Below are 22,304 nucleotides of genomic sequence, written 5' to 3' on the forward strand. Positions count from 1 at the left end.
GATCCTGTTTCAATATAAAAATAAAGCATCGAGAGTATTGCAGTGGTAGAATACCCCTAAGTTTGTGTGTGTGTGTGTGTGTGTGTGTGTGTGTGTGTGTGTGTGTATGTGTGTGTGAATATACATACCCTTTCACCAATAATTTTTTCATTTTTTGAGAGTACAGTGGGGACAATACAGTGAAGCAAAGTATATCCCATGCTCATGGATTAAATTCCAGACGAAAGAGAAGCAATACTGAATACTGAGGTAAATAACTTTTTTTTTTTTTGCCTCATAGCACTTTAAGGGGTTGTTATTTTGTTAACGCCTTTTCTGTCCCTATTAAAATTCCTACGGAGAGCAGCTTTGGGGTGTTCACGAAACAGTGACGGCGTAAGAGGTTACTGTGATTTCTTGAGAGAATTTACAATGACCGAACACAGGATCAGAAAACCACTCAGACTTTGTTTCCAGCCGGGCCGCCTCCCAGAGGCACTTCCGCTCCCGGCCGGAAGCCGAGGCCTCCGGAAGAGGAAGTCGCCTGCGCAGGAGCCGTGAGGCCGTGAGCCGTGGGTAAAGATGGATGCCCACGATCTCTTCCGCCGGCTCGGCGCGGGGGCCAAATTCGACGTGAAACGTTTCTCGGCAGATGCAGCTCGATTTCAGGTACTGTGTACAGGGGATCGAGGCCCGAGTAACCCAGAAGGCACAGGAGAGTGAGAATGAACAGGCTGCCGAGGGAGCCGCCCACCCGGAGCCCCCATAGTCTCACTCTGACCACCCTTGGAGCATATTCCCTTCTTTTGGGTTTAGTTTACCTGCAGACCTACCTGGCTTAAGACTTCTGAATGAGTCTTTTCGGAGCTGAGCTTGGTACGGGAACTCTCCACAATTCTTAATGTTTTCAAAGCAAAAGGGGAATCCTTCCAAAATGAACTTTCCCCGAAACTGGTGGAAAGGAATTTTTGAAAACATAAATGTAGAAACCTGATTTTTCTTATTATAGTTTACCCAGGTTTGACTTGGTATGCATATAACTGTACTGAACGTGTTTTTTGGTTTTGGTTTTTCTTGCGGGTCTGGGGATGGAACCCAGGGGCATTCGACCTCCGAGCTACACCCCCTGCGCTATTTTTTATTCTTTATTTTGAAACAGAGTCTCAATAAGTTGCGGAGGGCCTCATTTTGTAGCTGAGTCTGTCCGCAAACCGTGGTCCTCCTGTCTCAGCCTCCCGAATGCTGGGATTAGGAGCGTGCCCGGCTGGACGTGGTTCTTTTTCTGTCTCCAAACCCGCCGCGTGATGAATGAGAAGGGCGCTTTACAAGTGGGAGGTCCTACATAAGAGTAGTGAGAAGTGAGAGAAGTCATTCTCGGGGCCCAAAGGTAGAAAAGTGTGAATGTCAACCTTACTATAAGGGAACAGAGACTTGTTTCTCTTTGTTTTGGTCTGACATGCAAATTTTTCCTTTTGACTGCAGTATAATATAGTTAAGGGTTTGAACTTTGGAGCCATATTTTTGGGGTCCAAATGCTGGCTCTGTTAATTGTTTAGAGACCTTGATCAAGTTACTTAACTTCCTAAAGCCTCGGTTTTCTCATCTCCAATACTATTTTTTCTTTTGTTTTGTTTTTTACTTCGTAGGGTTGCTAAGAGAAAGTATATACATGCATAGAAATCTGCCTCAAATATGGCAATTATATATAAGTGTAAATTTCTGTTGTTGTTGTTGTTGTTGTTGTTGTTGTTGTTAGGAGGTTAGAAAAGGTGTCTTTTTGGATTCTGTTTGCCCAAATACACTTATCAGCTTGATAAATATTTGGTAAAAGAGTTAAAAAAAAATGGGAGCTATTGGACCCAGGTCCTTACTGCCAGTCATGTTTGGAAGAAAGCAATGCTATTTAGTCAATAGGTTTCATTTTAAATTTTTTGTGTTTTAGGTAGGAAAAAGGAAATATGAAACAAGTTTTTCAGAGGAGCCACAGGCACTGGACTTCTTTGGAAACAAGAAGTCTGTCTTAAATGAGTGTGGAACATCACAAACACTTCAGCTCCAAAATGAAGAGAATAAAGATAGAACTTCAACTGCAAGGAAGAAGGAGCCAAACAAGAAAAAGAGGAAGAAGATAATTTCAGGTTAGTGTTAGAGTCCTGTGCTTTGCTCTGGGTTTGTTTTGTTGTTTTCCTACTTAACTTTTTTCAGTTACAAAATAGTGTGACCTAGCTGGACATGGTGGTGCATGCCTGTAGTCCCAGGTACTTGGGAGACTAGGCAGGAGGATAGCAAGTTTAAAGACAGCTTGTGCAACTTATACCATGTCTTAAAGAAAAAAGGTCCGCGGATGTAGCTCAGTGGTAGAGTGCTTCCCTAGTATGTGTGAGGCCCCGGGTTCAACCCCTAGTACTGCAAAAGTAAAAAAGAAAAAGAAAAACATAGTGTTTGTGATTATAAGTCAGACAGTATACAAGCATCCAGTTGATGACATTCAGATTGTTTCCATGTACTTGTCATTACAAATACTGCTCCAGTAAAGTTACTTGTACATAAATCCTTTTTTAGCGGTACTATAGTTTCTGTAGAAGAACGCAGTGAAAGGGTATGCATATTTCCTTTGAACATATAATACAAAATGATTCCCCATACCTTTGTCAGTTCTGGATCTTAATTTTTTGCCAATCTAGTAAATTAAACTTTTTTATTTGTGTTTTCTCTGTATGTGGTGCTGGAAACTATACCAAGGGGCTTCTACCTCTGAGATATATTCCCAGCCCTATTTTACTTTATTTATTTATTTATTTTGCTTACTGGGGATGGAACCCAGGTGCATTCTACCTCCGAGCTACACCCTGAGCCCTATTCTTTTATTCTTTATTTTGAAACAGGGTCTCACTAATTTCAAAAGGCCTTACTAAGTAGTAGCTGAGGCTTCCTCGAACCGCAGTCCTCCTGTCTCAGCCTCCCAAATGTTGGGATTACAAGTGTGTGCCACCATGCCCGGTTTTATTTTTTATTTTGAAAAATCTCTTAAGTTGCTGAGGGCTCACTAACTTGCTGAGACTGGCCAAGAATCTATGATCCTCCTGTCACAGTTTCTCAAGTACTGGGATTATAGGCATGTGCTACCATGCCCGGCTTATTTGTATTTTCTTATTAACTGGTGAGGTTGAATATCTTTTCATAAGCTTTACTGGGTATATACATTTCCATATCTGTGATTTGTCTGTTTTTACTCTTTGCTTACTTTTCGTGTTTCCCACCCTCTAAACTGTATTATAAGATCATTTATCTTTTTATCTGTTCTGTCCATTGCGTTTTCTAGCTATTTATCCATTTTTGTAAAGTAAATATTTAAATTATACAATGATGACAAATTTTCTTTTTACTATTTCTGTGCATTCCTCTATTTCTCAGAGGCAATCACTCTTAATCAATTTTATTTATATTTTTCTAGAGATATTTTTTCACATATATATTAATGCTTTCCTTAAAAATATAAATACTTTACTGCCAGGCATGGTGGTGCACACTTATAATCCCAGCATTCGGGAGGCTGAGACAGGAGGATCTTGGTTCATGGACAGCCTCAGCTACTTACTGAGGCCCTTTGCAACTCATTGAGACCCTGTTTCAAAAATAAAGTATAAAAAATAGGGCTGGGGGTGTTGCTTAGAGGTCGAATGCCACTGGATTCCATTCCCAGTACTGCAAAAAAAAAAATTATATATATGAATATTTTATTTAGATTGTTTACATATTCCATAAACATGAATATTCCCTATACACAGTCTATTGTGAAGCCACCACCTTTTTTTGGAGGGTCTTGCTGTATTGCTCAGGTTGGCCTTGAACTCACCATCCTCCTTGCCTCGTGTGGTGGTTTGCTGGGTGTGTGTGTGTGTGTTTTACACTCAGGGTCTGACACATGCTAGGCAAGTGCTCTTCCACTGAGCTACATTCCCAGTCCCAAAATATATTTAAAAATATATGCAGCTTATTTTATGTCAGTTATGTCTCAGTAAAGTGAGAGGAAAAAATTAAATTTCAGTAGACTCTTTGTTCATTACTCTTAGACTTTCTTACACATTTATTCTCTCACATAAATGTTAGTCACCTAGTCCAATATGAAAGCAATATCGTTTACTTTCAATTGAACTAGCGTTATTTATAGATCTAGGGAGAATCACTATCTTTATAATATCGAGTAGCCATAAGTACTGTGTTGTATCCATTGTTTATTGCAAATAAAAATCTTTCATCGTATTCACTTTCTACCTGTTTTGTTCTGTTTTGCTGGATATAAAGAAGCTGCCTAATTGTTTTTATAGTTTTTCAACTAATCCCCTGTTGTTTTCAAGTATGCAGTCATCTACAGCCTGCATAGCGGAAACAGTCAAGGAAGTGGAGAGAGTGAGCTCCAGAGCTCTGGTTATGCCAGCAGAGCTTGCCTATTATTTCCTCTTACCAAGTTTTATCAGCTTGTACTTTTTCTTGTTTAGTGTGAAAGTGTGGTCTGTTTGTTCCACTTAAGACTGTTGAACTAAGAATTTTTCATTTTAAAAAATGTGTTTTAGAAGCAACTCCTCAAGAAGAAGAAACTACTATACAGTGGATATCATCTGTGGAGGCAAAGATTGAAGATAAAAAAGTTAAAGGAGAAAATAAACTAACTTCAGAAAAGCTGGAACATCTGAGAAAGGAAAAGGTTAGAAAAATGTGTTAACCCCAATAGCGTATGTTATAATTGAAGATATTTATAGATAAGTGGATATCTATAAATAGATAATGTGTATATAACAATTCTTGACCTATTATCATTCAAGATTGTTTTTCTTCTTGGTGCTAGGGATTGAATTCAGGGGTAATTCTATCTTTGAGCTACACCCCTATCCCTATTTTATTTTTTAAATTTTTGAAACGGTCTCACTATATTGCTGAGGCTTGCCATGAACCTGCAACCCTCCTGTCTTGGCCTCCCAGGTACTAGGATTACAGGCCTGCACCACTATGCCCAGCTTAAATTTCAAGATTAATAGTATATTTAGCCAAATCAGTGGAGCATACCTATAATTCCAGTATTTGGAAGAATGAGATAGGAGGTTCACAGCAACTTAATAACACCCTGTCTAAAAAAATAGGGGCTGGAGATATAGCTCAGAGGTAGAACACCTCTGGGTTTAATCCCAGGTACAAATAAAAATGTATATTTAGAATTAAAAGTTTAAACTTTCTTTCTATTTATTTATTTATTTACTTACTTATTTATTTGTGGTACTGGGGATGAAACCCAGGCGTATTCTACCTCTGAGCTATACTCAGCCCTATTTTTTATTCTTTATTTTGAAACAGGGGCTCACTGAGTTGCAGAGGGCCTCACTAAGTAGCTGAGGCTGTCTGCAAACCACGATCCTCTGTTCTCAGCCTCCTTCCCGAATGCTGGGATTACAAGCGTGTACCACCATGCCCCACTTAAATTTCAACTTTCTTAACCCCCTCTCTCTTTTTTTTTTTTTTTTTTTTTTTTTTGGTACTGAGGATGGAACCCAGGGGCATTCTACCTCCAAGCTACACCCCAGCCCCATTTTTTATTCTTTATTTTGAAACAGAGTCTCACTGAGTTGCAAAGGGCCTCACTAAGTAGGTGAGGCTGTCCATGAACCGCGATCCTCCTGTCTCAGCCTCTCAAATGCCGGCGTTACAAGCATACACCACTAGACCTGGCTTTTCTTAACCCTTTTGATAAAACATAAAACTTGGTTTCCTTTCCCCTCTGTATTGAGCTCATTGGTTTAGAAGGATTTCCTCTGACAGGAATTAGAGGGTTAGAATTTTTTAAGAAACCAGCTAGGCGTGGTAGCACACACTTATAATTCTAATACTTAGGAGTCTGAGATAGGAGGAGCACAGGTTCGAAGCCATCCTCAGGAACTTAAGTAGGCTGTCAGCAACTTAGTGAGACTGTTTAAAAATAAAAAAGAACTGGAGGTGTAGCCCTGAGGTAGAATGCCTCTGAGTTCAACCCCTAGCCCCACACAAAAAAGTGAATTTTTAAGAAACATTTTATAATTTGGGAATAAGGGGCTGGGCGTGGTGGCACATGCTTGTAATCCCCGCGCTTGGGAGGCGGAGACAAGAGGATCGCGCTGGTTCGGAGCCAGCCTCGCTGGCTTAAGAGACCCTGTTTCCAAATAAAAAATATAAAATAGGTCTGGGAGTGTAGCCTGGAGGTAGAAGGGCTTCCAGGAACCCCAGTACCACCACTAATAATAATAATAATAATAATAATAATAATAATAATAATAATTTGGGAATAAGGGGAGTAGAATATAGAAGAAACAACAGATATATGTTGTGTTTGTTATGCTATGTTGATGGTGAAGATGTGTATATAGTTCACTTTAGGAATTACTGTGGCCTGCTTTAGTAACCCAGAAACTAGAATTTGGCTCTCTGAGACAGAGAATGAGGAAACAAGCCAAACCAGTGCTATTAGACTCTACTTTTGGCACTGTTTTAATAAGTAGAGTCTTTTTTTGTGTGTGTGGTACTGGGGTTCCGGAAACCCTTCTACCTCTGGGCTACACTCCCAGATCTATTTTATATTTTTATTTGGAAACAGGGTCTCTTAAGCCAGCAAGGCTGGCTTCGAACCTGCGCGATCCTCCTGTCTCCACCTCTCAAGCATGGGGATTACAAGCATGCGCTATCACGCCCAGCATAAGTACAGTCTTTTAAAAAGCGTTTTATTAAAATGCATTGGCATAAGCCAGGAGTGTGGCACGCATTTGTAATCCCAGTATTTGGGAGGCTGAGACAGGAGGATCATGGGTTCATGACCAGCCTCAACTACTTAGTAAGGCCTTCTGCAACTTAGTGAGATCCTGTTTAAAAATAAAGAATAAAATATAAGGCTGGGGGTGTGGCTCAGAGGTAAAATGCCCCTGGGTTCAATCCCCAGTACTGCAAAAACATAAAGTAAAAAAGCATTGGCACTTGTATGCTAAGTGTCATACAAAGAAAATAGGTGAATTTAGTACCTGCCTTGTAGAAGTTTATATAACTATGACAGTAATACAGTAGTATGAAAAACACATTACTCCTGACAGTGGCACATTAATATGAAGAAAACAGTTTTCATTTTATAAAGGTCTTCTATCCATGAAAAGGCATAAACTTAGTATTTCTGTTGCTTGGGGGCTTGGATTGAATCAGTTTTGTCCGGTGGTCACAGATATTGAACACGGATAATAACTTATATATAAAATATAACATATAATGTAATTATGTGATACATAATACAATTAATGTTAATATAATTATATTAATTTAATAATACATATGCGCTCTAGATTATGATGATTTCCAACCTAGTTGAATTTACTTGTGTCAATTTTGTTCAAATATTTGCAGGATTGAAAACCCAGGAATTAATGATGTTAACCAAAAAAATTTCTTAGCCCAGGAAGCTTAACTCAGGTGTTTTACAACATCAGAAAATGTATTTATTTGACCATATCAATGGAGGCCCCTTTGCTTCACTTTGCAGATAAACTTCTTCCGGAATAAATACAAAATTCATGTCCAAGGAACTGATCTTCCTGATCCAATTAGTACATTTCAGCAACTTGACCAGGAATATAAAATAAATTCTCAACTGCTTCAGAACATTCTAGATGCAGGCTTCCAAATGCCCACACCAATCCAAATGCAAGCCATTCCAGTTATGCTGCATGTAAGTATGAAGGTCTAAAATGCCTTTAACATTCACTTCTCTGTATGCTTGGTCATTCTGTCCCCTCCTTGAAATTCTCCTTTCTAGCCAGGCACAGTAGTGCATGCCTGTAATCCCAGCACATGAAGGATCAAAAGTTTGAGGCCAGCTTCAGTGTCTTTTTTTTCTTTCTTTCTTTTATTTAATAAGGATCTCACTAAGTTGCTGAAGGTCTCCGCTGGCCTGGATCCCCCTGTCTCAGCCTCCCAAGCGCTAGGATGACAGGCATGCACCACCACGCCGAGCCCAGCTTCAGCATTTTAGTTGACTCACACACAGGAAATCTTTCTTTCTATCTTACTTCCCCTGTTAAAATTGTTCATTTGCTTTTAAGGTCCATCTAAAAGCCTGTGCCTTCATAAAACTTGTCTTGATTACTATAATTAGATGTGTTTTTTTCCTTAAAACGCATCTAATTATAGTGATTCTTAATGTTCTTTTTTATTGCAACACTTAAATTCTCTGAAGATGGAGACTATTTTGTCTTTTCATTGTTGATTTGGTTTATAATGTCCAGAAGCCATTTCAGAAATACAGATGCTTTGTTAAATTTATATATATATATATATATATAACCCAACTTATTTTCTTGCCCAATACTTTTTATTATTGAAGTGTATTTTTTCCAAGTTTGAAAATTAGTTATTTCTTGACAGATAACTTTTGAATTTAATGACAAAACTTGTATATATACTGATTCAAAGTACCTTCATTATGCACTGAGTGAGCAGTTTCCATGAAATGTACTTTACATACAATAAAAATGGCACATTTCAAGTGCACAGTTAAATTGGTTTCAACAATACACTGTCACCTATAAATTACTCTGTCACTGAAGTCATTGTCGCTTTTATTTCTAACCTTCAGGTATTTTGTTATTTAACGAAAAGCTTCCCCAGAGATTAAGCAGACAGATAACAGGATAAAACATTGATTTTGTAATTTTGCTTTTATAAAAGGTCAGTGGGAAGCTGGGAGTGGTGGTGCACACTTGTAATCCCAATACTTGGGAGGCTAAGACAGGAGGAGCGCAGGTTCACAGCCAGACTCAGCTACTTAGGCCCTCTGCAACTTAGTGAGACCCTGTTTTAAAATACAGAATAAAGCTGTACATGGTGACATATACTCATAATCCCAGCATTTGGGAGGTTGAGACCAGAGGATCGCAGTTTCAGCTACTTAGTGAGGCCCTCTGCAACTCAGTGAGGCCTAGTTTCAAAATAAAGAATAAAAAATAGGGCAGGGGGTGTAGTTTGGAGGTCGAATGCCCCTGGGTTCCATCTCCAGACCTAAAAAAAAAAAAAAAAAGAATAAAAAAATAGGGCTGGGAGTGTAGCTTGGAGGTAGAATGCCCCTGGGTTCCATCCCCAGTACTATAAAAAAAAAAGTCTGGGAAAGAATTTGAAATAGTGGGTGGTGTTCTCTTTGGATTTTAGGCATTCACATTGTTAGCCATTCAAACAGACTTCAGCAGCAATGCTCAGATGGAAAGTGCTAGATGGAAGGATGGAAGGTATTGGAACACAAAATATGGGGAAGTTAGAAAAGCAGATAGGTTTAATTTAATTTGTTATTTCTGGCTGTAGTATTATCTGACCAGTCTCTGAAAAATGTGTGTACTTCTCCCTATGCAATTTTAGGGTCGGGAACTTCTGGCTTCTGCTCCAACTGGATCTGGGAAGACTCTGGCTTTTAGCATTCCTATTTTAATGCAGCTGAAACAACCCACAAATAAAGGCTTCAGAGCCCTGATTATATCCCCGACACGAGAACTTGCCAGCCAGGTATGACTTGTGGATTCTGAGAGAATGCATTTGGTGTTTGCTTCAGTAATGTTTCTTATTTGAGGTAAATAAAAAAGATTTTTAAGCCATGTATCATGGCACATGCCTGTAATCCCATTGTCATTGCTTAGGAAACTGAGATAAGAGAGAGGATCAAAGGTTCAAGGCTAGCACATAGTACCTTAGTGAGACCCAGTTTCTTTTTCTTTTTTTTTTTTTTTGGTACTGGAGATTAAGCCCAGGGGCATTCTATCTGGACTATACTCCTAACTCTTTTATTTTTTTAATGTTGAAACAGGGTCTGAAGCTGGGTGTGGTGGAGTACGCTTGTAATCCCAGTACTTGGGAGGCTGAGACAGAAGGATTGCAGTTTGTGGACAGCCTCAGCTACTTAGTGAGGCCCTTCGAAATCAGTAAGACCCTGTTTCAAAATAAAGACTAAAAAATAGGGCTGGGGGTGTAGCTCAGAGGTAGAATGCCACTGGGCTCCACCCCCAGTACCATAGCAAGAAAGAGAGGGAGAGGAAGAAAGGAAAGGAAAGGAAAGGAAAGGAAAGGAAAGGAAAGGAAAGGAAAGAAAGTGGGTCTGGCTAAGTTGCTGAGGTTAGTCTCAAACTTCCGATCCTCCTTTCTTGGCTTCCCAGGCACTGGTATAGGCACACGCCACCATGCTCAGCTGAACCCTGTTTCTAGATAAAAAATAAAATAAAGCTAGTGGTACAGTTCAGAGGTACAATGTCCCTGAGTTCAATCCCTGGTACCAAAATGATAGATGATAGATCGCAAAAGAATAAGGCCCACAAGCTGGACGTGGTGGTACATGTGTAATCTCAGCATTTTGGAGGCTGAGACAAAGGTTCACAGGGTTAAGCACAGGGTAACTTAGTGAGACCTATTTCAAAATAAAGAATAAAAAGGGATAGGGGTGTAGCACAGTGTAGAATGCCCCTGGGTTCAATACCAGTACAACCCACACAAAAATAATTCTGCACTGAGTGTTTTATATATTACTGCTCATGGATTAGTCTTTTAAGTCTTTCTGTAATTTTCTAAAACATGATGAATTTAACATTTATACTTCAATAAATACTCTTAAGATCTTTGGAGTCAAAAGACTCCAGTGATATATTCCTCTCTAAAATTTATTTTTCTCACTTAGAAAAATGAAACTTTACCTCAATTTTTGAGAAAGTAAAAACTATCTGTTCCAACCTTCCAATGTATATAGTATAAAACACATGCTAAGTATAAGAAGTCTTAATACTGTATTCTAAAAACAATACGTAAGAGATTAAAGGGATGTTAGTTTTATATCTTGGAATGAGTTTACTACATCTGAAAGAAACTAGTTTCTTGGGATTTGAAGTTCTAAAATGCCGATTTCCCTGATTATTCTATAGAGTACTACAGGTTTGGGCTATTCATGGTTTGGTAATAGATTTCCCCCTCCCTCCCCCGGTACTGGCGATTGAACCCAGAAGGCATTCTACCTCTAAGCTATACCCCAGCCCTATTTTTTTATTCTGTTGTTGTTGTTGTTGTTGTTGTTGTTGTTGTTGTTGTTGTTGTTTGGTACTGGGATAGAACCCAGGGGCATTCTACCTCCAAGCCACACCCCCATCCCTACTTTTTATTCTTTCTTTTGAAACAGGGTCTCACTGACTTGCAAAGGGCCTCACTAAGTAGCTGAAGCTATCTGTGAACCACAATCCTCCGTTTCAGCCTCCCAAATGTTGGGATTATAAGCCTGCGCCACCACACTGGGTTATTTTTTATTTTTTGAAACGGTCTCACTGAGTTGCGGAGGGCCTCACTAAGTAGCTGAGGCTGGCCGAGAACCTGTGATCCTCCTGTCTCAGCCTCCCAAGTACTGGGGTTACAAGTGTGTGCCACCACGCCTGGCTTGGTAATACGTTTATTAATCTTGTAACAGAAACTATACACCCTTCCCAAGTATCTTAACTCTTCATGTTTTCATCATTTTGTGCTTTAGATTCACCGAGAGTTAATTAAAATCTCTGAGGGAACAGGATTCAGGATACACATGATCCACAAAGCAGCAGTGGCAGCCAAAAAATTCGGACCTAAGTCATCTAAGAGGTTCGGTAAGAAGTTCATGCTTGGGATGTAGGGCATGTTAGGGATTCGGAAATTATAACTGCCCTAATTGGCACATGAAAGTTATTAAAGTCAGATATATGTAATTAGTGTTATTTTTAGTAGATTCCCTCCCTGTCCCACCCAACAGGTATATAAATATATATTGGTGAGATGATTTTACTTTCCATCATCCATGGGGACATCGGGCAATATCTACAGACAGTTTTAATAGTTGCTACTAGGGAGGGGTACCCATAGCCCTATTGAGTAGAGGCCAGGATATTGTTAAGTATCTTACAGTGCCAAGACAACACTCTACAAAAAGGAATTCTTACCCAAAATGTTAACGGTGCTGAGGTTGTAAAACCTTGCTTTATACTATTGATTCCCCCCCCCCCCAGTACTGGGGATAGAATCCAGGGGCATTCTATTTCTGAGATACACCCTCAGCCCTACTTTTTATTCTTTATTTTGAAACAGGATCTCACTGAGTTACAAAGGGCCTCACTAAGTAGCTGAGGCTGGCCACAAACCTTGATTCTCCTGTCTCAGCCTCCCAAATGCTGGGATTACAAGTGTACACCACCAAGCCCAGCCTTAGACCATTGTTTTGTTTTTTGTTTTTTGGGGGTTTTTTTTGTTTGGTTGGTTGGTTTTTGGTTTTTTTTTTTTTGTTTTTTTTTTTTTTGTGGTACTGGGAATGGAACCCAGGGGCCTTCTACATCTGGGCTACACTCCCAGACCTATTTTATATTTTATTTGGAAACAGGGTCTCTTAAGCCAGCTGAGCCTGGCTTTGAACCTGCATGATCCTCCTGTCTCAGCCTCCCAAGCGTGGGGATTACAAGCGTGTGCAACCACGCCAGGCAAACCGTTGATTTTTAATCTGCCATGAAAATGCTCTGGCAGATAAAAATGGATTACCTCTCACCCTTATTTCAACCAGAGAAATATCTCCTTTTATCTGTCTTTTATCTTGAGCTTCTGGGCAGAATTTCATTAGAAGAAAGAATTTTCCTGGGGGGAAAAAGCTTGAAAAATCAAATTGTTGGATTATATACATTTTGGCTTCTTAGAAGTTGAGAATGCTGCTTAAGTATAATAAAAAGGAAAGTTAGGAATATAGTAGTTACTACTATACTATGATGAAAAATATGTATATTAAGTTATAAGGAAGAGGATTTTTTCTTTTTCTTTTTTTTTGGGGGGGGGTGGTACTGGGAATTGAACCTAGGGTTGCTCTACACTGAACTATACCCCCAACCCTTTATTCTTTTATTTTGGGACAAGGTCTCACTAAGTTGCCCGGGCTGGCCTAATACTTGATTTTCCTGTCTCAGCTTTCCAGGTACTGGGATAGATATATACCATCAGACCTGGCAAGGAAGAATTTTTGTGTCAATACAATAACTACTCTCTCCTCTTCCCACTGAAGGTCATTGCTGGAAATTCAAGAAATTTAATTCCATAGTTCGATGGTGATATGCCTTACTTTTGCAATTTCTACCATTTGTGTTTCCTATAGATATTCTTGTAACTACTCCAAATCGACTAATCTATTTATTAAAGCAAGACCCACCAGGAATAGACCTAACAAGGTATAGATAACATTTTTATGTCTTTCTTGTGGTTTTTTTTTTTCCATTTGATTAGTTGTGTTTTGTTCTCCATTGTTTTTATTATTGCTCTGGGAAGCATGCTATCTGTCCAGTTAAGTCAATATTAAGTCAATATTGGTGCTAAGATTAATAGTTTTTGTTAAGCTCATAGAAAAAATAACTCTGGTCTGGAAGAAAGTTACACATTTTGATAAGCAGTTAGTACACAGTTTCCTTAGATCTTTGCACATCTTGGAATCCATGAGGTTTATGGAAAACTCTGTTGCTAATGAAACCTCATCTTTGAAGCTAATAGAATATGTACATTGAGTTATGTTTATCTTGTTTTTACCTTTTATGTGTAATTTTCTATACCCTGTTCATGTACGAGAAAGTGAATCTGAGGAGTGGTATGGGTTGGCTACCTCGTGTGTCCCCACAGTTTTGTGAAGTGTCTCCGATCTTCCAGATCAGTATCCAGATTTATTTTATTTCTTAGTGTCGAGTGGTTGGTAGTAGACGAATCAGACAAACTGTTTGAAGACGGCAAAACTGGGTTTAGAGACCAGCTGGCGTTCATTTTCCTGGCCTGCACATCCCACAAGGTCAGAAGAGCTATGTTCAGTGCAACTTTTGCATATGATGTTGAACAGTGGTGCAAACTCAACCTGGACAACGTCATTACTGTGTCCATTGGAGCAAGGTAATTAATTGTTCTTCCACATTAGATCATTGATTTGTTTTCTTTGTATAATAGGCTTTTCAGACTAAGAGAGCTAGGCTGTTGGGCATGAGTCAACAAGGGAGAAAATATGACATGAGTTCTCTGGCCACTCAAGCTTTAGTTTCTTGGGTGATTTACGGTAAGAAGGACCACGAGAAGAAAGCTGATGTTCCTAAGCCACTTTGTTTTTAATTGCTTTATTAAATTATCTTGATGGGATCAATGGTAGAGCACTTGCCTAGCATGTATGAAGCCCTGGGTTTAATTCCCAGCACAAGAAAAAGTATTTCAGGGATCATTTTATGTAAGTAAATTACACTGGTAGAAAAAAAATTTAAGGAAACTATAACATTGTGACTTGACAGAATATTATGCAACCAATGAAACAGTAAGTTTGAAGCCTGGCTGTGTGAACAGTGCTTGTAATACCATATTAAAAGAAAAGAAAGCCAGGCTTGGCAGTCTGTACCTGTAGTACTAGCTAAGCTACTTGGGAAGCTGAGTCAGGAAGATCACTTGAGCCCAAGAGTTGAAGTGCACCCTGGGCAACATAGCAAGCCCCCATCTCAAAAAAGAAAGAAAAAGAAGGAGCAGCAAAATGGAACAATAAAGAGTGCCCTGTCTGCTTTATTTTGATTTTTCATTTATTTTTGGTATGGGTGGTTGAGCCTAGGGGCATTCTACCTCTAAGCTACACCCCTGTCCTTTATTTTTTTACTTTGAAATAGGGTCCCATTAAGGTTTTGAAGATCTAGCCAACTCGCTGAAGGCAGCCTCAAACCTGCCTCCTTCCTGTCTCTGACACCCAAGTACTGTCCTTACAGGTGTGCCTAGGTGTCCTGTCTACTTTGAACTTAAAACTTCTATATATAAAAAGAAAGCAGAACAAGTTTGAAAGGCAGACAGAATGGGGAAAAATACATATTATATATTGTAATATCTCAGAGAATATTGTAAAGATTTAATGTACTTTACCCCTGTCAGTCTATAAGTAAACTAATCACTAAGAAAAAATTTGGCCATCTGTGATGACAATCTAGTCTCATTATTTCACCCAATTTTACAGTTAAAATTTTTTTACAAGTAAATAATTAGTCACATGAACATTTATGACTAGAATGCAACAAAATATCAAAGCTTATTCTAAAATGATAGAACTGTATCAGTCATATCATTGGTTTTGTTGATGATGGTTTGTTTTGATGGAATCTCTTTGTGTTGCCCATCCTGAGCTCAAAGTTAAAATCATCCTGCCTCAGCCTCTGGAGTAGCTTGAATTATACACATGCAACACCACTCCTAGTTTATATATTTTTCTATTTTTTAAAATTTTTCTGAGCCGGGCATGGTGGCACACGTTTGTAATCCCAGCATTCGGGAGGCCGAGACTGGAGGATCATGGTTTGCGGATAGCCTCAGCTACTTAATGAGGCCCTATGCAATTCAATGAGACCCTGTTTCAAAGTAGAGTAAAAAGTAGGGCAGGGGGTGTAGTTCAGAGGTTAAATGCCCCTGGGTTCCATTCCCAAACCTGCAAAAAAAAAAATTCTGAAAGTAACATCTTTAGAATGAAAAGAGAACAAAAATTTAAAAATAACAATTCTGTCTTTACAAACTAAGGTCTATTTTCTTCTCAGGAATTCTGCAGTAGAGACTGTGGAGCAAGAGCTTCTCTTTGTTGGGTCTGAGAATGGAAAACTTCTGGCCATGAGAGAACTTGTTAAAAAGGTACATTTTGATACATTCTTAAATTTTGGTGAGGTGCATTAAACCTTACATTACTGGTGGGAGGCCCAGCACCACATCATCATTGTCCTACTTTAACAATTGGAATCCAATGGTCTTCTCTTCCTGGCTCAGAATAGGCCAAGGGAAGAGTCTTCTACTTGATACCCTGAAAGCTGTGTGTGTGTGTGTGTGTGTGTGTGTGTGTGTGTGTGTGTGTGTATGATTGGCAATTAGAAAACCTCATATCTTTAATTAGATTCCAAAAGAGGTATATAAACCTGTATGTGTATGTGTATATATATATATATATATCCACATATATATTTTAAGTACTAGGGATAGAATCCAGGGGCATTCTACCTCTAACTACATCCCAGCCCTATGTATGTATGTATGTATGTATTTTTGGTGGTAGTGGGGTTCCTGGAAACCCTTCTACCTCCAGGCTACACTCCCAGACCTATTTTTATATTTTTATTTGGAAACAGGGTCTCTTAAGCCAGCGAGGCTGGCTTCAAACCTGCGTGATCCTCCTGTTTCTGCCTCCCAAGTGCGGGGATTACAAGCGTGCACCACCATGCCTGGCTAATTCTATTTTTTTTGAAACAGGGTCTCACTAAGTTGCAGAGGGCCTCACTAAGTAGTTGAGTCTGGCCACAAACCTGTGATCCTCCTGTCTCAGCCTCCCAAGTACTGGGATTACAAGGTGCCTCACCATACCCAGCTTAATATGGACATTTGAAGATAGAGAATGCTATTTGGGAAGAGAGGCAGGATATTTGCTTAGATTATTTTACACACATCCCAATACTTGGGAGGCTGGGGCAGGAAGATTGCAAACTCAAGACCAGCCTCAGCAACTTAGCAAGACCTGTTTTAAAACAAAAACAAAATAAAAATAAAAAGAGCTCAGAGATAGAATGTCCTTGGGTTCAATATTCAGAGGCAAAACATAAAAATAAAATAAAATACAAAGGCTAGGGATGTTTCTCAGTGATAGAGTACCACTACCAAAAAAAAAAAAAAAAAATTACAGTTAGTAGTTGATCCTAAAATTTTATTTGAGTAAGATAAAGATTAAATTGAGCCGGGCATGGTGGCACATGATTGTAATTACCACACTTGGGAGGCGGAGACAGGAGGATCGCGCAGATTCGAAGCCAGCTGCGCTGACTTAAGTGACCCTGTTTCCAAATTTAAAAACAGTATAAAAATAGGTCTGGGAGTGTAGCCCAGAGATAGAAGGGTTTCCAGGAACCCTAGTACCACCAAAAAAAAAAAAAAAAAAAATTATATTGAGGCCAGGCATGGTGGCACATGCTTGTAATCCCAGTACTTGGGAGGCTGAGACAGGAGGATCACACAGGTTCAAAGTCAGCTTCAGCTACTTAGTGGGGCTCTCAGCAGCTTAGTGAGACCCTGTTTCCAAATAAAAATATAAAATAGGTCTGGAAGTTTAGCCTGGAGGTAGAAAGCCCCTGGGTTCCATCCCCAGTACCACAAAAAAAGAACAACAACAAAAAAAAAAAACATTATATTGAGAGAACTTAAAACCAAGGACTATGCTGTAGGGAAATATTAAAATTATGATAAACAATGAATTAAAAAGATGCTTGTTATGTTATAAGCAAAATCAAAGTTCTGAGGCACATAAACCAAGAGTGTTTGTTTTTGAGTAGGCACCTGTTCCTGTAGCATTCTCACAGCTGTGACCTAAAGACCTGACCAAGCTGGGAACGGTGGCCCATGCTTGTAATCCCAGCATTTGGGAGACTGAGGCAGGAGGATCACAGTTCATGGCTAGCCTCGGCTACTATGTAGTGAGACCCTATTTCAAAATAAAGAATCAAAAATAGGGTTGGGGTGTAGCTTGGAGTAGAATGCCCCTGGGTTCCATTTCAGTACCGAAAATACATACATACATATATGCATACATACATACATACCTGACCACATAACTTAGAGGAAAGAAGATTTATTTTCTTATAGTTTCGGTTTCAGTCCATGTGAGGCCAGGAACATTGATTTCAGCGCCTAGCATGGGAAGCAGAGAGAGGAGACAGCACATAGGGTCTTCACATCATGGAGGCCAGAAGCAGGAGAGCGAACAAGGGAAGAGGAACCATTTATAATTCCAAGGCACCAGCCCCAGGGAGCCACTTTCTTCTCCATCCACACCCCATAGGCCTAGGCCACCACTCAGATAAATCCACTACATTGAATTTATCCACTGATGGTATTACAACCCTCATGACTTAATTAGAGCAACCTGAATATTAATAAGTGAGCTCTATAGGGGACATTTTATATCTCATCATAATAGCACCTAATATTGTAGGAAAACAAAAAGGAATTGATTAGGCAAGTTTATTGGAATTAGCAAGATGGAGAAGACAGTTCAAATTGAGTGGAAAGAACCCATTATAAAGAATGGGTTTGTAAGGAAGATGGTGGCAGATTTAGACCCCTGGTCCAAGAAATTTGTTAATGAAAATACAATAAATTGAACTGAGTTCTTTTGTGAACTAAAATCATACATATGAGTTATATGTGCTAATTTTTGCCTTCTTTTAGGGTTTTACTCCACCTGTTCTTGTTTTTGTTCAGTCCATTGAAAGAGCTAAAGAACTTTTTCATGAGCTCATATATGAAGGTATTAATGTGGACGTTATTCATGCAGAAAGAACACAGCAACAGGTAGATGTATTGTTTCAAAACCATAAAGAACTATTTAGTTTTAAGATGCTTGCATTGACTTATAAAGTACCTATTTTTCATTTCTTGAGTGCTTCTAAATCATTTAATATATATTCTTTTAACCAGAGAGATAACACAGTCCACAGCTTCAGAGCAGGAAAAATCTGGGTTCTTATTTGTACAGCCTTGCTTGCAAGAGGGATTGATTTTAAAGGTGTGAACTTGGTGATCAATTATGACTTTCCAACCAGCTCAGTGGAATATATCCACAGGATAGGTGAGTTATCTTATTTTTTCCTGTCCCTCACTTATCTACTTTAACACCTCTACTGTTATCATTTTGTAGCACTAATGAGTACATGTACTCATTTTTAGTGCTACAAAAAGCCAATAATTTTTATTTATTTTTTTAATGTGAATCTCAAGAGTCCCTTTCAACAAAAAAAGCATTTTTGTTATGGTCTGATTTCTCTTAGGTCGAACTGGAAGAGCAGGGCATAAGGGAAAGGCTGTTACATTTTTCACTGAAGATGATAAACCACTACTAAGAAGGTAAATTGGGAAAAATAACAGTGTTCAGTTGGCAAAATTGCCTCATTGTTTTCTTAGGTATGTTCTCTTAGTAGATAATTACAAGATGGCTAATGTCCCAAATCCTATTAATGGTGTTAGGCAACTAAATTTTATCTATGAGAAAGCCAGAAATGATCAAATGGCCTTGTTTTTGTCCTTCCACTATTAGAGTTTGGAAATAATCAAAATAGAATGTTTATGTTTAAGTTTTAAACTCACAGGATTCTTCTAATAGCCAGCCATTACTTGATATATTACAGTATAATATTATGGTTTTAAATTAGTGATATTTTGTTTCTTTGGCCTAGTCAGCATTCTCTCTCAAGTGGTATATCCTTACCTTCAGGGAAGGAGTTTTATATTTAGTTCCAGGATCACCTGCCATATAGGAAAAACTATTTTAGTAACATTCTGATATGAATTATAGCCATTTGATGCCTGGGTAGTGTATACTTTTGGAATCTCAGGTCTTAATTGAACCCATCGTCGTAGTTTTTTTTTTTTTTTTTTTTTTTCTTTTTTCTTTTGTGGTACTGGGGTGGAACCCAGGGGCTTTTCTACACCTGGGCTATACTCTCAGACCTATTTTATATTTTTATTTGGAAACGGTCTCACTAAGTTGCTGCGAGCCTTACTAGGTAGCTGAGGCTGGCTTCGAACCTGTGTGATCCTCCTGTCTCAGCCTCCCAAGCACAGGGATTACAAGCGTGCGCCACCACGCCCGGCCATCGTAGATTTTAATATAGAGGATGGATTTCCTACATTTGTAATTTTCAGTTGATAATAACTGATAGCACATTGCATTTGTAACAAGGGAAATTTAGTTATATCTAAAGGAGTTTAGTTTATACTTTATTCTCTATCAGTTCTGGTAAAGATTTTGATGTGTGCTTTTTGAGCTTCGGCACTTTGTATTGCTTCAAACAGACTTCCACATGTGCATGTGTAGGGAGTGTATTCTAATAACAGATGCATATAAGATCGCCTTAGTAACCAAGGCATGTGACTCTGGGGACTCCAACATCATTGTAACTGTGCATCTCAGTTTCCCATGTATAAACTGGACATCACCATAGTATTTACCACACAGGGTTATAAGGAGTGAATAAGTTACTATACATGAAAAATTTACAATAGTCTCAACCCCATAGTAAGTGCTGTCACTTAATAAACTTAAGCTTGACTCTGACTTCAGTGTTTCCTCCAATATTGGGCCGAGAGGTTTTAGAGCTTGATTAATACCAAAATAATTGCTATTTATAGTTATTCATCAATGCATTGATTTCAGCTTAATGGATAGATTTCTCAGTAGCTAACATGGTTACATCTAGTAATAATTGATAATATGCCAGAACACTTTATTTATTTATTTTAATTTTATTTATGTATTTATGTATTTATGTATTTATTTATTTATTTATTTATTTATTTATTTTGGTGGTGCTGGAGTTCCTGGAAGCCCTTCTACCTCTGGGCTACACTCCCAGACCTATCTTATATTTTTTTATTTGGAAATAGGGTCTTTTAAGCCAGCACAGCTGGCTTCGAACCTGCACGATCCTCCTGTTTCCGCCTCACAAGCGTGGGGATTACAAGTGTGCGCCACCATGCCTGGCTGCCAGAACACTTTACTACAGTAGTTTGTATATTTTTGGTTCTCCTTATGTTGTGCAGAAGGTTTATATACATAAATATACTTAGACAAGATATGAGTTTATGTTTGTGGGTTCCTTTTTCAGTGTTGCCAATGTTATACAGCAGGCTGGATGTCCCGTACCAGAATACATAAAAGGTTTCCAGAAACTATTAAGGTATGATCTTGAATTTATGTGGAGCTTCTCTCTCTCTGCATATACATTCTTGCTTTATATTTTCTCAACTTTTATTTATTGTATAGTATAAGTATGTATTCCAAAACAGTATGTTGTTTAGTTTTACATGTTTTTGATCTTATAATGTAGATGTTCCCCAACTTGTCATGTGGTTACATTCTAATAAACCCATTGTAAGTTGAAAATGTTGTAAATTGCCAGGTGTGGTGGCGCATGTTTGTAATCCCATGACTTGGGAGGCTGAGACAGGAGGATTTCAGGTTCACAGCCAGCCTCAGCTACTTAGTAAGGCCCTCCTTAACTTAGTGAGACCCTGTTTCAAAATAAAGTATAAAAGATAGAGGAGGTGTGGTCAGTCCCTAGTCTTCTACAGAAAAAAAAGAAAATACTGTACGTCAAAAATGCATTTAATACACTAAACCTGCCAAACTTTATAGCTTGGAAACCCAGTACACTATAGAGTATTAATTGTTTATGCTCATAATTGAGTACCTCACTGGAAGATTTGCTTTGCTGCTGCTGCCTAGCACTGCATAAGGGTATTGCACTGCATAGCGCTAGCTGAGAAATGATTAAAGCTTAAAGTACAGTTTTGCTGGGCGTGGTGGCACATGCTTGTAATCCCAGCATTTGGGAGGCTGAGACTGGAGGATCATGGTTCTCAGACAGCTTCAGCTACTTAGTGAGGCCCTCCGCTACTTAGTAAGACCCTGTCTCAAAATAAAGAATAAAAAATAGGGCAGAGGATGTAGCTCAGAGGTAGAATGCACCTGGGTTCCATTCCCAGCCCCTCTAAATAAATAAATAAGTAAGTAAGTAAATAAGTAAAGTACAGTTTCTACTGAATGTATATCACTAGTGCACTATCATAAAGTCAAAAAATTGTATAGCAGGCATGATGGTACACACTTGTAATCCCAGTACTTGGGAGGCTGAGATAAGAGGATCTCACGTTCAAGACAAACTTCAGCAACCTATTGAGACCCAGTTTGAACCAAAAATAAAAAAGATCTGGGGGTGTAGTTTGGAGGGAAAATGCCTCTGAGTTCAGTCCACAGTACCACTGAAACAAAAACTAAAAATGTTGAAAATTTTTAAGTCAAACCATCCTTGCTAGGGACTGTCTATAAATGTTACCAACTGGATATGTTCTTTTCCTTTCTGTTCTTGCTTGGCATTCAGTTTTTTTTGTTATGTGTGGGTTCTATCTATTTTTTTTTGTGGTGCTAGGGATCAAAACCAGGGCTTCACACAGGATGGGCAAGGCCTCTAACTACTGAGCTACTTCCCTAGCCCTCAGTTAATTTTTATTGTGGATAAATATATATATATATATATATATATATATATAAAATTTACTATCTTGACCATTAAGTGTACAGTTCAGTGGTGTTAATCAGTGGACTTAATACATACATTCATAATGTTGTGCAGTCATCATTGCCATCCATCTCCAGAACACTTTTCCTCTCGTAAAACTAGGACACTGTGCCCATTTAATAAGTTCCCATTTTCCCT

At 38.7% G+C, this 22,304-nt stretch overlaps 1 protein-coding gene across 1 annotated transcript in view; it reads left to right on the plus strand.

Moving 5' to 3' along the window:
- Positions 1-561: 561 nt before the first annotated feature.
- DDX52 (DExD-box helicase 52) overlaps positions 562-22,304 on the plus strand; it is a gene marked incomplete at both ends in the record, with an annotated part of 27,493 nt that continues 5,750 nt past the window's right edge. Inside the window, 13 exons of the mRNA XM_080713696.1 lie at positions 562-648; positions 1,922-2,117; positions 4,554-4,684; positions 7,526-7,711; positions 9,391-9,534; positions 11,528-11,639; positions 13,160-13,232; positions 13,732-13,935; positions 15,594-15,684; positions 18,259-18,381; positions 18,508-18,658; positions 18,858-18,933; positions 20,694-20,765. Of these exons, the coding sequence (XP_080569822.1) occupies positions 562-648; positions 1,922-2,117; positions 4,554-4,684; positions 7,526-7,711; positions 9,391-9,534; positions 11,528-11,639; positions 13,160-13,232; positions 13,732-13,935; positions 15,594-15,684; positions 18,259-18,381; positions 18,508-18,658; positions 18,858-18,933; positions 20,694-20,765 (1,646 nt within the window). The remainder of the gene's footprint in view (positions 649-1,921; positions 2,118-4,553; positions 4,685-7,525; positions 7,712-9,390; positions 9,535-11,527; positions 11,640-13,159; positions 13,233-13,731; positions 13,936-15,593; positions 15,685-18,258; positions 18,382-18,507; positions 18,659-18,857; positions 18,934-20,693; positions 20,766-22,304) is intronic.

The sequence above is a fragment of the Muscardinus avellanarius genome (assembly GCF_963383645.1).
Source record: "Muscardinus avellanarius genome assembly, chromosome: 16".
Taxonomy (NCBI): domain Eukaryota; kingdom Metazoa; phylum Chordata; class Mammalia; order Rodentia; family Gliridae; genus Muscardinus; species Muscardinus avellanarius.